Consider the following 20,885-nt stretch of genomic DNA (forward strand, 5'->3'; position numbering starts at 1 on the left):
TTGGAGGTCCCTTCCAACTCAAACCATTCTATGATTCAATGATACATGGAGACTTGGATGTTTCAAAATATTTTCTCTATGTTCCTCCACAACATGGTCTTCAAAAGAATAATAAAAGTAGTAGAATGCCCAACTTCCCCATATAAAATCCTATGCTCATTTTCTTCTAACTTTTCCAAGCCTTAGAGCTGCTACAATTGATTGATTGATTGATTGATTGATTTCAGGCAGGTTATATGCCTACAGCCTGCAGTTCCTATTTTAAAACTGTGGCAAGTATTTGAAGCTGAAACAGTAACTGGGACTACAGAGGGAGAATCAGGCTGAAAGAGTGTTCTGTCTTAGTGTGAGACCAGTTTAGGAATTAGAAATAGTGGCTATGATAGTATTTGGCAAGCTGAAACTTCTCAGCATATAAAAATTATGTCTTCGAATGTTCAGTCACATAATGCTGCCTGTTTGCAGCTTAATTATTGTCAATGAACCAGAGTGCATGTGGCATTTATGCTAAATTGGGAAAAGGTATGCTTTTTATTTAATTTACTTTGTGTTTCCTTGTCTCAAATACCTGTCTTTCCCTGCCACCCAAATATACATTACTGCCCCTAAAAGCATTAGGAAATGTTGGACCTGAAAAATCACTATAACAGAGGTTAGATGAAAGTTACTTTTCCTTTTAAGAAAGGCCTGTTGGAGTTTATTTCTGGCTGAAAGATAAGACACAAAAAGAAGGGATGGTAACAAAAGACACTTCCTCTTACAGTGATTTGGCTCACTGCAGAATAAATATTTTATAGGTGTTTGTCACTCCAGAGCTAGGTAAACTGAAAACATGTATTAGTTTTGGGGTTTTTTTTTAACCAGCCATGTTAGCTGGAAGGAGATATCCCATTTGAAGTTGTTAGGTGTTAGCAGTGAATGACTTTTCATCTCCTGTTTCACTGGGCTTTGCTCATTAGAAAAAGATCTGTAACTTTTCATGTAACTGGCAGGTGATAGATCTGGCTCCTGTTTCGTCCTAACTTATTCACAGTAAAATCTGTTGGCTCGCAAAACGTGTCCTCCCAAAGATTGTCTAGATCACAACCAAGGAAGCTGGAAAGAAATTGAAGCTTGCTGGAACACAGTAGCCATATTCCCAACAAGCTCATAAGTGGGAATTTTTTCTTTTTCCTGTTCTTACTGTAGTTTTTGAGCCTCCATCTATCTCCTTAACACTCCAAACTGGCCCAAATAATTCTGCTTGCACAGAATCACTACCTTTTACAGAGGTCTCCCTTTTTTTTTTAGGTTTAAGTGAAAGACTGGATTTCACATGCCATTTGACATTAATTGAAAATAGGCATATCAGGTCCACTGGTGTGCCCACCAGTCTATTAAAAGAATTAAGGACAGACCACTTGGAGAGAAATACTTACCATAGCAATCATGTGAACTTTATGTAAGAGACTAACTACATACTAAAAGAGGAAAGATCTTTTCATAAGGTGTGCAGTGAAGAAAAGGGAAAAGCATACATATGCTTTTACATATTTTATATATAGTATTTATTCTACTGATGCAGTCATTTATGTATGAGAAATCAGTAACCAGCAATTTAAAATCTTGGCACCAAGATAAATGCACATTTTTTTTTCTGTATAGTTCTTTTGTTGTGTAATATATAGCAACAGGTTTTGATCCAGACAGGTTCTTCTTCAGCAGTTACAGACAGACTTTGAAATTGGCATCAGACAGCTCATACAATTTCATAGTACAGCTTCCTGCAAAAATATCCTGATAAAAGCGTATGTTTAGAACAGGAGACGATCTTAAGGGAACTTTTTGGTAACAGGCTATCTTTTAAAGTGAACAAATCTGAAAGTGCTTTATTACCTATCATACTCGTTTTATCAAGGATTATTGAAACCATAGTGTTAAATTTAACCGCTTCGAAGTAGTCATCTTCTTTTCCGTGCCATCTGTGGTGCCCTCTACTGCACATCTTTGTAGAAGCAAGACAGACACTGAGATAACTGCATCGGTTACATGGCTTTTTTTCACATTTTTCTTTCCATCTTGCCATTTAATCATGGTTCATTATTTGTTTTCCTAACAATTTTCCTTCTTTTATATATATATATATATATAAAAAGCAATCAGTATTTGCCATTCAATTTTTTTTCTTAATGTTCTTTTTCAAGCAGAGTTTAAAAAGGGGGGAAAAATAAATAAAAAGGGCTTTAGGAAATTAACCTGCTAGATCATTTATTGATTGTAGTTCATTCATTGGTCATATTCTGGATACTAGTTTATGTGGTTATATGTATGTGTATATATATTTACATATATGTCTGCAATATGAAGGTTGAAGCATGGAAATTTTTGTTACCGTTCCTTGTTTTTCAATCTCTGTTTTGTTAACTCAGGTGAAGCATTGAGTATTTTGGTTTTGCTTTTTTATAGTTGCTATTTGCTGCTATGAAGAAGAGTCAAGTCATTAAATTAGTTTCTCACAAGTTGTTATATATAGTTTTGTTTGCAATCTGTTGCTAGGGGCATGATATAATTTTGTCAGTTCTATATCAAACAAAAATCTGTTGATTTTGATGTTGAATTCTTGGAAAGAGCTACAGAGATTTTACATAAATATTTCCGGAGTGATCTCAAGGTACCTAAAGGCCAAAGACTTAAGATGAAAGATCTGAAAATTTCAATTTATTAATTCCCCTTTCTTTTGCTTGCCTCTGTTAATTGAAGCACCTTGTGTTCATATCATCATAGCCTGCGGTTTTCCATGAATAAATCAATGTATGATTTTTTTAATTACCTACCCAAGCTGGATTTGCACTGCTTACTCTTACAAGTACCAAAGAAGAGAGGTTCAGGGGTAGTAGCTAATGGAACAGCAGGAGAAATCAGCTGCCTCCAACATTTTAAGCACTATGTCATCTAATTTGCTAACAAGTCTAAGCATTGCAACATTTGAAACACTGTTGGCAGCGAGCTAGATACAGCACAGCTTCCAATATTACTGACTGCTGTGTATAAAAGATGATGTTATCAACAGTGGGCTTTAAAAAATTTTCTCTAGAAAGGACAAGCCTTAAGATATTTATCTCCTAAGTAACTGCTAACACTTTCAGAATGATCACTTTAAGGCAATCAATTACATTGACATGGTTAGGATTTGAAAATACGCTTTGGCTTATCATAACTGTAAAGGTAAGAGCAGTTTAAATTCCTAGGATTTGCTTTTTTTCACCATCAAGCTGCCAGTGAAGGAGCCCTCACCTCTGCACTCAAAACTCAAACTGAAGGGACCGAGCACACGGTTCTGCTCCAGTAGTACCGGGAACTGCAGAGGGGCTGTTTCGGCAATGAACAGGAACTGGCAACCCGCTGGTGCACTCTTCCGGCCTTCACAAGGTCTCCCCGAAGTACTGCATTTACTCTTTAAAATCATGATGAGCTTAAACTTTCTGAAGTGAAAGAGAAGACAGGAATTTTTGTAGGAAAAGCTGAACACCTGAAGACAAAAGGTACGCAATGCACCAAACTGATAATCGCATGTGGGGCTTCTTTTCAAATTCTGGCTGTGTATCGTCCATTTTGAAGTGATGCCCTCTGGCCGAGGACGCCGTGTCAATCATAAAAGTCCTGGTTCACCCATAAGCTTACAAAATTTAGCATTTTTTTTCTTAAATCTTGCCTTCCTTGGAAGCTGGTGACTCATGACTCTTAGAATTGGGGGTTTATTGTTTGTTCAGAACACGAGTTTTTAACAATGTATTGAGAAAGATTTGAAAACATATCCGAGGTCTATTCTAAAACTTCAGAATGCTGAAGGCAGATGATAAAAATAGTGTTAAGTCTTTAATATCAATAGAAGTTGAATTCCATTTAGGGGAAGGAAGCTGATTTTTCAACACCTGGAGTTGCACTGGAGCTTTCAGCTTTCTTCCAGCCACTAAGTACAGTCAGGAAAAGACATTTGATGTTGAGGGGGGAAAAAAATTGCTAGTCATTCAGAAAGGATGAAAAAAGTATTGATGAGCCATTTGGCCGCTTTTTAGCCAGTCTGGTCAGATTTATTCCAGTGACCCCGAGATATGGGTGCTACAGAGCTGGTGATTACATGTCTGCTCACGCACAGCAACTCCAGCGACAGTTTTGAGGTTCAGCTCCCAGCGGAGGACACAGTCAGTCAGGAAGGGCGGGAGAAGGACCCTGGCAGTTAGGGTGGGCGGGGCCATCCCCTGTCTGTCAGCAAGAGCAGGAAAAGCCATTGGTCAGTCAGGAAGAGCGGGAAAAAAGCCCTTGGTCAGTCAGGAAGGGCAGGGCAAGCTCCTGTCAGTTAGAAAGGGCGGGAAAAGCTCTTTGTCAGTCAGTCAGGAAGGGCGGGAAAACCTTGACTTTGGTTTCTACAGAAATGTTCTGCTTTTTCTTTCTGTCCCTATGGTTTGACCTCAGATCATGAGATTCAAATCCAGCATACAGAACAGCCTTTTCTAATTTCTTTGGTAATCTCTTTTGCCTCTTTTTAACATGGCTTCATCCCTTCCAGAGAAGTTGGATTGGTCTGCACCGACTGTAATGAAGGACCACATTGTGTGTTCCACTGAAGTGCCAGCTGGGAACAAGGCCAGCTTCAGGGAAACAAGTCTGTCTGGTCATGAGAGCCATGTCCCTAGGTAAAAGATGTGAAAAATAGCACCCATACTCTCTTTCTGTGGTAATACTTAAGTAGGTAGTCCACCACTGCACCTGATGGGCTTGGGCAAAATTGAAAAACATGCTCCCCTACAAAAACAAAGGGGCTCTCACACTACAAACAGCATCTCCATTCCCACAGACCTCTCCAAAAAATCTGTAGGTACAGACAGAAATACAGAAAACCTTGACAAAACAAATATACTGAATTTCACTCACAAAAACTTTCATTATTTTTTTAAAGACTGTTCCTGTACACAATATATCAGCCTTAGAAGCTAGAACAGACGGGGAGCATCTTAAAAGTATTTTAAAAAGAAAAGGAATTACTTGGAGAGTTCTTGGTCTTTGTGGCAGGGTACAAGAACAGCATGGCTTTAGCAATGTACAGTCCTGGGTTTTGGAGTGTGTTGGTTTATTACATTGCAGATTTTTATTTGTAACTGTTTCTCTTGTGTATTTATATTGTTTGCTTGCTAAAGGTGCTATAATATTAATCTTTTATGCTATTCATGTTGAAAACCATTTCTTGTACTATACAGAAACAAGTATCTACTCATGCTGCAACCTGTTAGAAATGAGCAGGCAAACCCTGTGAGATATACAGTGCCCACCCCTTCTCTGCTCAGATTTCACCGTTAGCTAAACCAGAGTGAATTTTAAGTAGGCATACTTGGCCAGTATTGTAAGTTTGCTTATTAAAATTCAGTTAATCTCTGCAAAAGGAGATAGAATTTCAGCAGGGGGTGCACAGAGAATTGCTGCCCTCTGCCTCCTATTTTGCCACATTTACAACTCCTGTTGGCCAATAAATTGAGAAACTGGGATTGGAACAGAAACCTGGACTTTCAAATTCTGCAGCAAACTTTGAAGTACATCTGGAATATTAAGACAGTTACAGTGGAGAGAACCAAATGAATACATAAAATATTGATGAGTATCAAAGCAATGACATGGTTTAGATTTCCTATCTACCTTTCTGTTCTTTTATCTATCTGCCGATACATATTTTTACTGTCTTCAACAATCTAATTTTTGTTATGTTGGAGCTCTGCACCACAGTCAGCTTTGCTTACTTATTTTACTCTTACCATTTGCTGCATTATACCTTTAGCTCACCAGCCAACCATTTCCTCTGTGCTTAATAGAATTTCTATTTTGGATATGGCAGTGAGATGTATGATTTTAATTTGGAGGAAGAGACTATGAGTCTGAAAGTTAGGGAATCTTGGACTTGATTATGAAGCTATTATACAGTAGAAAATGAATTTACATATTGGCTGCATGACTAGGCCTTCTTGTATTATCAGCACTGCCAATGCTTCACTGTTTTACCTTTGGAAAGCCATTAGCCTCTCTGTGTCCAAGTTTATTCATCCGAAAACCAGAAAAAATCTTACATTGTGTTTGTTGAATGGTTTAATATTATAGGACAAAAATGTTAGTAATACTAGTAGGGGTTTTTTATACCGATACTATTACGCATAACATTTTAAAATAAAAGGTTAATACTTTCCAGAAATTGCTTTCAAAAAATTATAATCTAGTTTCAGCAGAATGAGGAGTAAGTGGAAGCTGAGCTACAAAATGGAAGAAACACATTCAGCTGATAGAAGAGAGCTTTAATGACACTTCATTATTAAGAAGACTCATAGCTAGGTTTTAAAAATCATTCTTGCTGATTTTGTGGACAGTGGGGTAATTCATCTTGTGTGGTGTGCAGTGGTGTTGACTCATCTTTTCTTAGTATATTACTTAATGACAGAATTGGACTTTGCTCATAAAACTTTGAGATAAAATAAGTTTTGTCTATTCTTTTAATTCCTACCTAAACTTATGATGGTATATCGTACACTTGTAATTTTAAGGACAGCTGAAATGTTGGAGTCAGATTGCTTATGAAAATAAAAAGCATCTGTCATAACACTCAAACCAGCCTACAGTTTTGGTGTAAGGGATGTGCTGTGAGGTTACTTTGTGTTTTTAGGTGAAAGATACAGATTTTTTTCTTTTCACAGTGCATCTGTTGAGATTAAGCCTTCATATAATTAAAATACTTAACAGTTTGTTTAGGGCAGCAGATCAAAAGGTTAATGTGCAATGGTACAACAGGAAGTATTTGTAGTCTTGAACATTTTTTAAATTTACAGCTTTTAAAAACAACTTAGCCCAAATCATAGCCAAAGCCAATATTACATCATTTATAGTAAAACATTAATCATTAGTCACAAACCAGCCAGTTGGTCTAAAAGTTGAGCTGGTGAAAAATTTGATGGTTTCAGGATTGAATAGAAATGTACTTTTAATTGTGTCCTCAGTCATGCATCTGGAATGGAAAGTCAAAGATTTTAGGGAAACTGAGCAAAACAAAATTAAAAACCAAATGAGTTCCTCCACAGTTTTGAAACAAATGCATCCTTGAAGCACTTTTGGATTACATAATTTTTGTAGGAGCAGGGGTAGATGATCAAAACTCAAAGCAGAACTAGATTTTATCATGTGATCTCTATCATTAATTTTCTTTGTTTCAGTTCTGAAGTTCTTGAAGCAATAGAAAATGTTATTCAAGATGTACTTAAAAGCTTGGCCCAAAAGAAAGCACCTGTTCTCACACTGGCTAACAGATCAGATTGGAGGAACATAGAGTAAGTATTACATATTTTAAAGTCCTGCCTTATATTAATAGAAATGCCATTAATATAAATTTGATTATGTAATTTCCAAAAAAGTTAATTATACATAGTTTTATAAGTACTAGAATCAATAAATAATTTGACTTCTTAAAAAGTAATGGACAAATAAAAGTAATGCTTAGTAACCACTCTGCATGAACAAGCATCACGTATTAAGTAATAGCAGACCATAGCATAAAGGGGAATGTAAAACTACCGTAACAGAGGTTAGAAAGGAAAGGGAGGTCCTATAAACAATCATTTTCTGGAAGCAGTAGAAGCCAGAAATAGTAAGTTGTGTTAGAGTGTGAAAAAATCTGTTTTAGGCTGGAAACAATTACTAGCAATTTCATCTTCCAATGCCCTTTCTATGCTTCCTCTTTTCTTTTTCTCTTCTTTTCCTTGTGGTATCGCTTCTTAAAATGATAGTGATAAATTTATCTTTTTGTTCTTCAGAGAAGATGCATCCCACCTCTTCCTGATGTATTTCTTACCTCTGTGCTGTGTTCTAAGTTCATTACCAGCCAAATAAAGCAAACCAAGTTTCTAATATGTTATCTAAATTTCAGGTCTTATGCCAGCTTATCTAGACAGGATCAGAGAAAAAGCAACCTGTCCTCCTTCATAACACATTTTTGTAATTTGTAGAAGTTCCTTGTGCAACAGTATTTTTCCAAGGAGCTCATTTAAACTGAAAACACCTGAAACTGAGAGATTAATTGCTTTCTATAATACAGAAGCAGAAGTATAAAGGAAGACACAAATCTATTTCTTGCCTTGTAATAGCTTTGGACATCAGTGGGTTAAAGGATATTTAGATTGATAAGATTGCAGAGATGCTCATAAGTGGACACGTTACCAACATTTGAGGAAGCATAGCAAACCTTCCACATGTAACACTTTGGTGGAATATTCATTTAATGAGAACATTAAATTTCTGTCAATCAGAAAACCTGAGGGGACTGAAGGTAACCAGTTAACTGAAAGGCTTGTATGTCCCAGGGAATTCAATGGTTTGTGTCTTGATAGTTTGACAAAAATGTTTCACTCAGTTGTCTGTAAAATTAAAATACTGTAACAAAGTTTTGCAGTTTTTGGCAATCTTCAGGGAAATGGCATTCCAGGCTAGAAAAACAAATGTGAGATGTTATTTGCCACCAGAACACATAGGGGGGAAAATGTTCAAATTAAAACAAGTTAACATCACAGTATGTTAAAAATAAGACTCATCAATCACATTAAAAAAAAGCTGAACCATTATTTATGGTGGAGAAATGTAATCTATGATATGCATTTTCATTGAATAGTGACCATATCCCAGTTTAAGAAGATTAAAATAAAAATAGACAAATAAAAGTAAAAACAGAATGCCAAAACATAAAATGAATGGAAGAAAATATAGTCAGTGGAACATTTTTTTTTCTTTTTTAGGCAGCCTTTTAATACCTAATCTACATAGCTGGAATCCGCTGGGCAGGAACTAGTAGAACGAGAGAATGATTTCATGTTTGAAATGTTCCTTGTAAACATTTGTAGGTGCCCAGAGAGATATTTACCTGAGAATGATGTCAATCAGTGAGAATGCCAGGCCTGAATTAGTACAGTCAGTTTCCATTGTCTGGCTGTATCTTTCCAGAAAAAAGAAAAAGGAAAAAAAAAAAAAAATAAAAAAATTTCCCAGTAGTAGAAAGAAGATTTTATAGAAAATTACTCTGCTGGGGTAAACACAATCCTAGGAAGAATTGCTGGATGTCTGATCTAGTGCCAGTTTGCAGTTGCCCTTGTGAAATATCTGTGGAAGCTGCATTGATCAGGTTCTTCAGCACACTGAAAGGAGTGTTCCTTATTTAACCTGAGAGAGCAATCCAGCAAAGTGTTGATTACTGTTTTCGTCCCGTGCAGTTATAATGTAGGGAGTCTGCAATTGAAAAGCACAAATAACTTTTACATGTTGCAGGACAAAGGCAAGAAAGTTACTTTAAAGCTGGCAGGCAGATGCTCCACTGCTGTTTGTTATTGTCACTTTACATGTGTGCACCACGGTGTGTTCTGCCACCCAAAGGATGCACAGAGCAAAACCTCTGACAAAGAAATTTAGAAACTTTATGTGGGTTTAGATAAAATTATAGTCATTTTACCACCAATACTTTTTTAAAAGTACATAAAACTCTGAAATGAAAGATCATTCTTTAAAGACAGAACTGTCATGTCATAAGGTATTAAAAAAATTTTAAGTAAAATAATGAGGTGTCCTTAAGAAAATAACTGATTCTTTTGGTGATATGTGCACCTTCAGACATGAAATGGTGGAGCATGAAATGGTAGAGCTCGTTTAGATTAAACAACTGTTTAGAGAATAAGATGGACCACATTTTTGTTTCCAAAAGTTAATGATGGAATATAACTGAGTTATTCCAATAATAATTTAAGGGCATAAATTAGATAGTATTCTTGTAATATGAAATAATAACACTTTTTCATACATTCTACATCAGAAGGTCACTGTGTCAGACTTGATTTGTATTCTATTAATGATTCATATTTTTTCCTGTCATTTATTCCTTTATATTAATGCTAAATAATAATTGATGCTGATATATTAACTGTTATGAACATGTATGAAATATTTTTCTGGTCTCTACTTTTGTCTGGAAACATGTATTTTAGGCTTAAATTCAGTCTTGAAGCATCGTCTTGAGAAACTCTTTCATGTTTTGAAGCCAATGATCAGATGAGGGGCAGTTCAGTAGTGTTTTTGAATGGGTCATTTTAGCAGATGATGAATGCTGCTTGCCTTTCTCCTTTGGCCATTCCAACTACACCCAAGCTGATCGTTTCTATACTGAGTCTGAAAATAGCACTAGCATATTTGATGAGAGGAAAGGGATGTGAGTCTGAATTAGCTTGCAGAGAACAACTCAATACTTTTACAGTTTTATTGTATTTGTTTGCAATGTATCAGATTTAAAGATTCTGTAGGTCTACAGATGATACCACATTGTACTACAAAACAAATAAGAAGTGACTGCCCTAGATCAGCACCAAAATTTGGTAAGTTAAAAATGTCCAAAAGCAGAATTCTTGTTTCTTCTTGTATTTTAGTTCAAAACTTTGTAAAAAAAACCCAATCCAACCCAACCCAAACAAACAAACAAAAAAACCCAACCAAACCATAAAAAAGTATTATGCACTGTGATTTAGAAGTGTATGGCTCATATAACCTGATATTATGACCAGCCCTCCAAGCTTTTCTCTTCTCTATTGAATTATAGTGAGTGATAGTGAAATTAATACAGCATTCTTACAGTTTCTACCCTCCCTGAATGAATATCAGCTGAAGGCATATTCAAAAGGTCTTAATGTAAAAATATCACCCTTCTTCAAAAAGCTAGCTAGTAAAGGAATCTTGGAATACAGACAATAAGCTAATTTCTTTTTCTAACTCAGCCATTTAATTTCTTGGCCCGGACAGCAGGGCATACATTCCCTCACTTAACTCCATCATATTTTTTCTAATTGTGCTAGAAATTATTTAGTCTATTGATTAGTACAGTCTCTCTGTATTTTCACAGCACATTAAAATATATGTTTCAAAGTTTTATTTTATGACACACAAACATGGGTCAATATCAAGACAAATTATTGTATATGCATTTCTGAAAATGGATAAAATATTTTGTAAAATGTATTTTTTCAGCTCTGATGCTCAAAATATTATCTATGATCTATAAGATGGTGCAGAGCAATACTTATGCAACTAAAAGGTAACATACTACATTTCTGTAATTTCAAATAAAGTTGTATTTTAAGAATGTTATTGTGAAAAAATGCCTGTAGGAAGCAAACCTGTGGGATAATGGATTCCTGTACATAAAATGTTTTAGGTTGATCTGATTATCCATGCCCTCTATAAAATTCTTATGAGCCTACAGCTATTTCAGTATTATAATTAAAAATACAATATTTTGTCTTGATAGAGATATATATTATTCAGATACACTACTGTTTGGTAGCCAAAGTGTTGTGGACAATATAATCAATGACATTTCTTGCATGCTTAAGATACCTCGGAGAAGTCTACATATAGTAAGTGGCTTGTTGTGAATGTTTTTATTATTATTATTTCCAAATCATATAAATTGAACTGAAAGGTGAAATATCAAGAAAAGTTATCAGTAGGAAATACATAGGTAAATAAAAAATGTAATTTGTGCAAATGAAACCTAATTATGGCTTTATCATAGCACTCGAAAGGTTTCTTTCTTCAGAGAAAATTCTTAATTTCCTTGATCCAAAGAGTTTGGGACAAACTGCCAGCTAAAATCACAGGGCCTTTTGCTATTATTTCATGAAGGCAGTGTTTAAAATTCAGAGTGCAAGACATCTGTTTAGCAATTTGTACTCAAATGATTTGCTAACTTGGGGGTTAAATGAAGATTTAAAGTATGTCAGAGATGTATCTCATGCCTTACAAGAATTCCTTTGTATCTAAAAATGCAGTTGTTAACATAATTTACTGTATGCCTTTACGTCCACGATGACAACAACATTGCTTAGTGTTCAAAAGGTTGATGGCAGTCAGTAACTGCTTATTACCAGTCAGAATTTTTTTCAGAAGTTTCAGAAGTTTTTGCCTGTGCAGTATAGTAACATAACAGCATGTAACTTCCAGTTTATGTATACAACTTACTATTTTTTTCAGCTGTCTACAACTAAAGGTTTTGTTGCTGGTAATTTAAGTTACACTGAGGAAGATGGTACAAAAGTGAATTGTACCTGCAGTGCAACAGTATGTATTATAAAACAGTAACAGTAATTCATAGCATCTAACTTTGCATGATATCCTGCGCTTCTTGTAGCCCAGGTTACTTATTATTATACAGACCCGTGCTTGTGGCAAATAGAGACATTACAACCTGGGTGAAAAAAGAGAGAGAAAAAGTGTTGCTCAACTGTATTGCAATTCTGAAGCTCAGCTATATACTCACCAGGAATATAACCTTCGGATATGTTTTTTAGCACTACCTTCTACCATGGGAGCCTTGCAGAGGAAGGCATTTATGCTGGGTATCTTAGGCTTTATATTACAATGTTCTGTCAAATAAGTGCTCTGAATCAAAGAATCCCGGGCACTCTGAACGTACTTTGTTTCTGTCACAACAGATCGAATTCTGGCAGAGTAAGAAAACAAGTCTTACAGCTTGAGCTAACATACTCATATGGTCCTCAATGAGCTTCTGCCACACTGGGGATACTCCTCTAGTAGCAGCAGCACAGATGAAAGCCTGAACTGAGCCTCTGTAATTAGAGAAGGAAACCTCTTTCTGGACCAAAATTATGTTCTCATTTACAGAAGTTTAATGATGATAATCCTTCAGCATAAGAGTTGATATTGTCTTCATGTGCCCAGCACTGTACAACCAAAGGTGTATAATACCAGGCTGTCTGGTCTCAGGATTATCACTTATACAGGAATTACAGACATTAGAAGGCTTGTATTGTCAACTAATTGTATCAAAGGTGGTGCTGAGCTAAAGCGAACCTTCATAAGAGTCAAGAGTCAAAAGTGGTTTGAGGAGATGAGATTCAACTAATCTGGTCCTGAAAGATTTCCTATAGCCACACAGAATATGAAAGCAGGAACAGAACTCAGACTTGCTGACTGTTGTCGTGATTTCCTGGAAAATGTGTTGTTCACTGTAAGCCGAAGTCAGTAATTTCAAAATGGAAAGATAACCTTAGCTGCCTATTATACTTTGTATTTTAAGCAGAGCGTAAAGTCCCCTGTTATTAATGCTCTTCTACAGCTCTTCATGTTTTTATTTGTTGAGTTGTTCCACCCTGGCACCAGAGGTGATTTAGCAGTCAGAAGTAAAAACAGACCACACACTTCAATATATACATACTGTTTTGCCAAGTTCTTTCTCCAGTTCCTGTTTTCTCATCCATGTGCTTGCCAGATTGAGCCAATCCTAATATAAGGTGTAAAGTAAACATTACTATGTCTTCAAATTGTTGCTCCAAAATACTTATATAATCAGGTTATAGGTTAATAACAGAAAGGATTTAATGGTCTTCCAAAAAGAATACATACATTAAGCCTGTATTAAATTTGCAGTCTTCGCACCCAGGTGACTTTTTTTTCTGGCTAAGACAGATAAAAAATTAATCAGGACATTGTTATCTCTGTAATGCCCATATGATGAACAATCTTCCGTGACAGTAGCACAAACACTTTTGAAAAGCATCTTGTTATTACAGGAGGACTCCTACACAACCATACAATAGAGCAGGATATGAATGGTTGAATACGCTTATAAAGAGGTGAAAATGTCAAGATTGATCTTGTATATAGAAGATGAATGGTTGTTTCAGGATGTAATTGTGTCCTTCATTACCTAATGTTGTTATTTTAAAATATATCATTTTCTCTATTTAAAATGATTAATCTCATTTTTGTTGTTTTAGGCAGTCACTGTGCCATCTAATGTTCAAGGAATTAAAAGTATCCTTTGCGCAAGAACTCTCATTGCAGACTGAAAAAATAAAGTAAAAACAAAGAATATTCCAAGTTAAACAATGTTCTGGTAATTTTTTCTTTGCTTGTTGGCTCTGAAGTTGAGTCATGAACACTGCTTTTGGCTCCAGAACAGGTACTTTAGAGCATTTCATTTTAATTGATTGGTGTGATGGATCATTTTACATGCAGCTAGCCTTAACAGAAAAGATTTAATCTCACATGCCAAATTTATGTTAATTGTAGAAAAAGATGCAACTTTTCAGAGACTCCTGGATGATGACTTCTGCAATAAATTGTCCCCATGTATAATGATTACGGTATGCATCTTACATTTCATATCGTCTAGCTAGACATAAGAATTTATATAATACTTCAGCATTGTAGTGGTGCTCAAACTTGGCCAAAAGACCATAATAAAATTAATATGAAACATGTCTAACAATATTTTTTTAAATTTTATTAGCCTCATAGAAAAACAAAATGCACATTCTAAAGTCTTATTTCCTCCAAACATCTCCTTAGAGCTTGGTAGCTTATCAACTTCGTGTGCTGCTGCAAAGTAGCTGCCCCACTCAGTCTCAGAAAGGCTTAACTGTTGAGTAACCTTTTGTCCTTCAGGATCCTAGGTTTAGCAAACCCAAATGAAACAGAATTGGTTGATTTTGGAATGTACTGAAAGAGCTATGAAACCTAGAAAATTAATAAGAATGTGTAAATGGAATATGCATACCTACTTGTTCTGGGACAAATTTGGCCCACAATGAGGAAAAACCATATCCCTACACCAAAGAGAGATAAGCATTTATATACTATGCCACATATTGTCCAGCTGTAGTCAGTCATAGCAAGAACTTGGTTCACACTGTTTCATTAGTGCCATAAATATTTTTGACAAGAAAAAAGTGGCCTTCTTACACCAGCTTATACAGATATCAGGGTACATCTATACATCAACTCCCAGACCTTACAAACTAACTCCTTAAATAGAGGACTGTATGATACTTCTATAGTGCCTGTAATCCAGAACATCGGCTGCCCTGCATCCCAGCCCGGTCCTCCTTCGCTCCTCACAGAGCCAAAAGAGGAGCATAGAACTTTCCCTGCGAAATAGCTGCTGGAGAAATATTTCTGCCAACATTTTGTTTGTTTGCTTGCTTTTAAATGACAAATGTAAACACATATGTAGCCAGATGTTGTTTTAATGAATTTAAAACTGTCTGCTTTTATTTTATTTCCTTAGGGAAGAGGCGTACCAGATCTTAACACACGACTTTTGGTCAGAAAGCTGTGGGATTCTTTTCAAATTCCTATTTTCACCCTTATGGATGCAGATCCACATGGTAAATGTGTAGAGGTTCAATGACATAAAAGGAAAGCAAAATTTATTTAGAATGTCTTTCTCACTTTTATGGGAAGGTATGCAGAGCACAGAGATCCAACACCATCGGAAGGTTCTTGATTTATGCAGAATGTATGTAGGAGTACAGAATGAGTTTAACTGAAACATCAGTACTGGCTTTACATCCCCATTGAATATACCCTTACCCTCTGTGATGATTTTTTGTGCTTTGAGGTATTAGTAAGACTCTTACATTGTACCTAAAAAAAAATAAAAAAAGGTAAATTATAGAACTCTTAACTCAGCATAGAGCTAGATTTTGAAAGTACCTGTCTGCCTGAAAATGAGGATAAGGATAATGGCATTTTATGATCCATTGCCTGATTCCACTGATTTTAACGGGAGTTAGGCACTTGACCACTTCAGGAGGTCCTAGCTGTATCTTTACAGAGTTAAATACCATTGAAAATGTTGCTCTGTCAAGAATTCCAGCTGTTGGCCATGCTATTCCTTTTGTGAAATAAAAGGAAATAACAGGAACTTTTGTAAACGTTGCTCAGTTTTGTATAAAGCAAAAATTTTAACTACATTATGATCCTTAGGCCAGACAAACATGAAGAAAATAGTATGTTTGAGCGAAGGGAGTCTTTTATTGGTTTTAAAGTAGTTAACATACATTTATATTAATAATTCAGCACTCACATCAATAGTTTACAGTAGTGAAAGCTAGAAACTACAAGTCTGATGACAGCAGGAATAAAGTTAATCGTAAACCAAGTCCATCACATTCTGGATGTGCTATTCTATTACATCAGTCGCAGGTCTGAAATTGTCCTCATTTTATGAGGGATTCTGTGTATTTGAGTGTGTATGCCTTAGTTTGAATTCAGAACCTGAATTCACGTACACAAAATGTAGAAAATCTCTTATGTATCTACACTGATCCCACCTGAAATTAGGGAGATTGCTGCAAAATGAGAAGCAGCTGCTCAAAGCAGTAGTATTAAGACATACAGACTACAGAGGATAAAGATGATAGATGTTGGACAACGTGCAAGAGCCGATTATCCTTGGTTTTGAATTGACTATGCACAGACAGCGTGAAACATTTCACATATAAAGGTGACATATTATGCTAAATAAAATTCTGATTATTTTGACATTCTCTAAAAATAATTGTAAACTATAAAGAACCTCACTAACCATAAAGCCATAAACTGTTATGCCATAAAACTGAATTCTTAATGCAGTCTTCTTAAACATGCCCAGTGTGCAGATAAACAGACACTTGACATTTGGTATTCTGCAACCTAGGTGTAGAAATAATGTGCATCTACAAATATGGATCTGTGGTGAGTATAATTTTTCTACTTGAGATTCATTGTTTTGTAGCCCAGCCTTGAAGCTGGAATGTATGAAATGTTATAGCCTTTGTTAGAACAGTTACTGCCTTTTTTTTTCTTTTTACTATCATTTTGTTTCAACACAAAGACACAGTTTTTAGGCCCTGTGTATTTGCAGAAATGGCTTTTTCCTGCAACAAAAAGAAACTGGATAACAATGACAGGTGTTTCATTTACTATATTTCACAGTTTTTCCCTGCTGCACAGGCAGTTTTCAGGCAGTCCAAATAGAAAAGTGTTCTCAATTTTGCTTTGTTTCTACCTTAGAAGAGAAATGAAGGCTGGAAGGGATCTTGGGAGGAGAAGGACATAACTTGTGAAATGGCTGATTCTCTGCAAAATCATGTTATGTTGGTAAAGGTTTTGTTCTGGGGTGAGAATTTGCTTATGGATACATGTGTTAGTGTGGAACATTATGGAAGAAGAGGAAAAGGGAACCAGAAGGCATTATTATATCACATTGCTAAAAGATGACATACAGGGAGACAATATGGAAGACAGGCAGACTAAGGTGAAGGCAGAGGGCAGGAGCAGGTGGGTGAACTGTTCAGTAGAGCAATAGAGAAAGAACATCCAAAGTAAAAACCAAACAAACAAAAAACCAACAACAAATAAAATGAACTTCAGAAAACTGTCAGATATCGATGATGTCAGACTTCAAATATATGTCCTAACATATGCCTCAAGGAGATCCAGGGAGACAGAATTCCCAAGTTTTCAGGTGATCTGTCACACCTTCAGCTCTCCTACAAAGGTGTGTAAACTGATAAAAGACTGTCTTCAGGATCAAATTAAATTGTCAGGTTCCTTTGAAAGTCTATTTTGTTCAGTTAGAGCAACAGGTGTATCAAACGAAACTAGAATATGTCAAGTTCATTACAAACAATGGAAGTATTCCTTTATACAACATGTAATTTAACTGTGATACTTTGCTGTAGGGTGCTGTAGATGACAAAAGTTTTCATGGATTCTAAAAGCAACCTGACAAAATCAAGTATTACACCACCACCACTTCTGGCTCAGAATGTTGGAGTCACAAACCGTTGGGAGCAGGGGGAGTATTCTGAAAAGTATCATTAATTGCTTATTTGTTTTTACACTTTTTCCCTAAGATATTTACTGTAGCCATGATGCTGGACCAGATGAACCTTTGTTCGGGCTGTTTTTATATGATATGGTGCTTTCCAGCAGAAAATATCTGAAATTTCCAGATTTGATTGTCATTGCTCCTCCCAGCTTAATTTCTTTTTTGACAGTCATACTCATATTGACTGTAAAAAAATAAAACCATTTGGACTAGACCAGCCTAAACTGGACTAGTCTAGAATGTCACAGGCTGAAGGGCACAAATCTTAGCAAAGGGACGGTTTCCAGCAAGGGGATATGGTAAGCTTCAGTTGCACTATGTTCTCCTATACCATTCTGATAGTAAAAATACCTAATTATCTTTGTAATAAAACCTGACCATGTCCTCGGAAGGCATATATCTCAAATAATTTAAACTACAAGTCACTGAATGTAACGGCTGACCTTTCTTATTTTAGTCAATGTCTTTTGAGGCCCATCATCTCACCGTTCCATCTATAAAGTGGCTTGGTCTCCTTCCATCTGATCTTGAGAGGTTAGTTACTTCCCCAAAAGAAACAGAAGAATTATTCTGTTTCACAGACAGAAAATGCAGTCTGACTTAATGCACAAAAACACAACTGACATTTAAGTCCATTATTCTTTTCATACATTATTTTTGCTTAATATAAAGAAAGAAGTTGGAATAAATATTTTTTAAGTATATGAGAAAACTTAACAACTTTATTTTCTTTTCAGATTAAATATACGCAAAGATGTCCTGATTCCATTTACAAAGCAAGATCAAAATAAGTTAGCAAGTATACAAAAGAGACCTTACATTGCTTGTCAGCCAATGTGGAAAAAAGAAGTATGTATAAACCTGTTGTTTCCTATTTCTTACTCCCCGCAGGACAAATCCTATCGTCCACAATTCTGTTCCTCATTATGATGACACACTCTTAGTAGGGCAGAACCAGTAAGGTTTTGCAGCCCTACAAGAAGGCAAGATTGAGAAAGCCCATGCCCTGGGATGTGTCTCTGAATCTGTGGGCCTCAATGGCTCACAGGCCAGAACTGGCAGCATTTTAAGCCTTCCTGCCATTAGTCATCCAATGATCCCATGGGACTTTACTGCTTTCCTAAGTATTACAGAATATATTACATCTTTACAAGCAGGGGAATGCTTACAGCAGTTACTTAGTACTAGACCTAATTGTGCCTGTAGCTTTTAAAGCATATATTTCAATGCAGGCATATATTGTCTAAAATGGTTAGAAAGGAAGAAAAGGTAGCGTGTACCTTCTCCTTCCTGTTTATACTCATCTTACAAATTGTTTATGTCACTGTGAGGTACACACTAGAGAACACATAAACATACAATAAAATTCATCTCAGCTCAGTGACAGGGATTTTGCAGCACCATTTCTAGTAATACTAACTCTACAGTTCTACATGCACATCCAACAAGTGTAATTCTTACTTAAATAATCACCTAAGCCTGGATCAGGCTATTACAGCATCACACATTAATTTGTTCTTTTTTTTTAGCTGGAAATTATGGCAGCATCTAAACTGAAGGCTGAAATTCAAGTTTTAACTTCTCTTTCATCAGATTACCTTTCCAGAGTCTATTTACCAAACAAACTGCAATTTGGTGGATGGCTATGAACGCTTGTTTGCAAATGAAATGTTTTTCTTGATATTGATTTATTTTGTTGACTGCTCTTAGAAAAAATGCAGAGACAGAGGAGTATGCTTCACCTTCTTGTTAGGTTTCTTTATCACTGTATTGTATGTAGATTATCATTATCTCTTTTTCCTCTTTCAAACCATAAGACAAATTACAGTTCTTTTACAGAATACTGTTGCTTCAATTCTGTGGCTTCTGCAGTGTAACAATGCCAAATGAGATGGTACACACATAAAAAAATAATGAGATATGTTCTTTCTGGCCAGAAAATGTTAAGTTAAAAAGCGTGTCAAGGAATTGCTTTTCATTCTGTCTTAAAGCACAAGATGATGCTGTACCAACCTTTTTATTTCTGAAGAGAGTAAAAGACTTCATTAACAATTTATTGCACATGCCTCCTTTTGGAAATCATTTTAAGTACAGCATTGTGGCATGCTGTGTTCACTGTAAATTCAGACCGAAAAGTCAGAGATAATTCTTCATTACTGCATGTCTCAAGCAGCTATAAATGTTCCAGCAACCAAATTACTATTTGTCTTCAGTGAACAAGTAAGCAAGCAGATGTTACTGATTAAGAGTTTAATAAACAAGCCTGTTAATGATGCACATCATAACAGAATCTCTTGTTCATTCTCTTTACTTAGTTGGCTCTAAAACAGTAAAAAGGAGCAAGAAACTGTGGCGATTAAAGCGTACAACAAATTTGACATGAGGAAACCAGACTGACTGCGTGGAAAATACTTCCAAAATTGGTGTACACAGTCATCAGCAAGGGTCTGAGAGACAGTACTTTCAGCAGACTTATCTAGTTGGGTTTTTCTACTACTGTCCCACCAGTAGTAAATTCAAAAGGAATTAAGGTTCTTTTTTCTTTACTGCACCGTAGCACCGTTTCTACCTACTAGTAATTTCTAGCGTCCAGGTGCACAAACAACCTACATCCAGAACGAGGACAGGGCTTTTCCATCAGCAGGGGCGATGGCGCCGGGGCCTAACGTAGGGCTGGGGAGCAGAGAGCTCCTACGGCTGGCCCTAAGCGAGGCTTTATTTAATTCACGAGAACAGGCGAGACTTCGGAACCCTACCAGAGGCTAACGCTCCCGCGGCCTCCACAGGTGCCGTCTCCCCTCGCCGTCCCACCCGGCGCCACCCCGACGCCCCAGGGGAGCTGAAGGTGCTGGGACCCGCCCGACCGCCCCAGCTCCTCCACGTCGGGAAAAAAACCACCCTCCCCGCAGCGCCTGCTGCAGCGCCACAGACGGCACTACTGGGCTCACCCAGCTCCTCACACACAGCCCAGGGAAACAGCACCGTCGTTAATCCTTTTCCTCTTGCCTTAGCCGCAGCGCCGCGGAGCTCCCCAACGGGCCGAGCGGAGCAGGACCAGGACCGTGTCCGCTCCCAACCGCGCTCTTCCCGGCCGAGAGAGCGGCCTCTCCCCGCGGCCCCTCACCGCCCTGCGCCGCCCTGCGCCTCCCCGCACCCGGCCCCTTCCCGCCCC

The 20,885-nt window shown here is 36.8% G+C and overlaps 1 protein-coding gene and 1 long non-coding RNA gene across 2 annotated transcripts; one reads left to right on the forward strand and one right to left on the reverse strand.

The window, feature by feature from the left end:
• Nucleotides 1-4,575: 4,575 nt before the first annotated feature.
• On the forward strand, nt 4,576-20,853 carry SPO11 (SPO11 initiator of meiotic double stranded breaks). The gene is made up of 13 exons (XM_049816832.1): nt 4,576-4,673; nt 7,224-7,337; nt 10,327-10,415; nt 11,062-11,128; nt 11,342-11,450; nt 12,067-12,153; nt 13,833-13,869; nt 14,092-14,201; nt 15,125-15,224; nt 16,538-16,575; nt 18,171-18,247; nt 18,451-18,562; nt 19,243-20,853. The coding sequence occupies exons 1-13, from the start codon at nt 4,576-4,578 to the stop codon at nt 19,360-19,362; spliced, it is 1,158 nt and encodes a 385-aa protein (XP_049672789.1). The 3' UTR covers nt 19,363-20,853.
• On the reverse strand, nt 7,566-13,337 carry LOC126045542 (uncharacterized). The gene is made up of 3 exons (XR_007508107.1): nt 13,271-13,337; nt 8,921-9,282; nt 7,566-8,489 (listed from the first exon to the last, which is right to left on the reverse strand). It is a non-coding gene; the product is annotated as an uncharacterized LOC126045542 (long non-coding RNA).
• Nucleotides 20,854-20,885: the final 32 nt, after the last annotated feature.

The sequence above is a fragment of the Accipiter gentilis genome, chromosome 14 (assembly GCF_929443795.1).
Source record: "Accipiter gentilis chromosome 14, bAccGen1.1, whole genome shotgun sequence".
In the NCBI taxonomy this organism is placed as follows: domain Eukaryota; kingdom Metazoa; phylum Chordata; class Aves; order Accipitriformes; family Accipitridae; genus Astur; species Astur gentilis.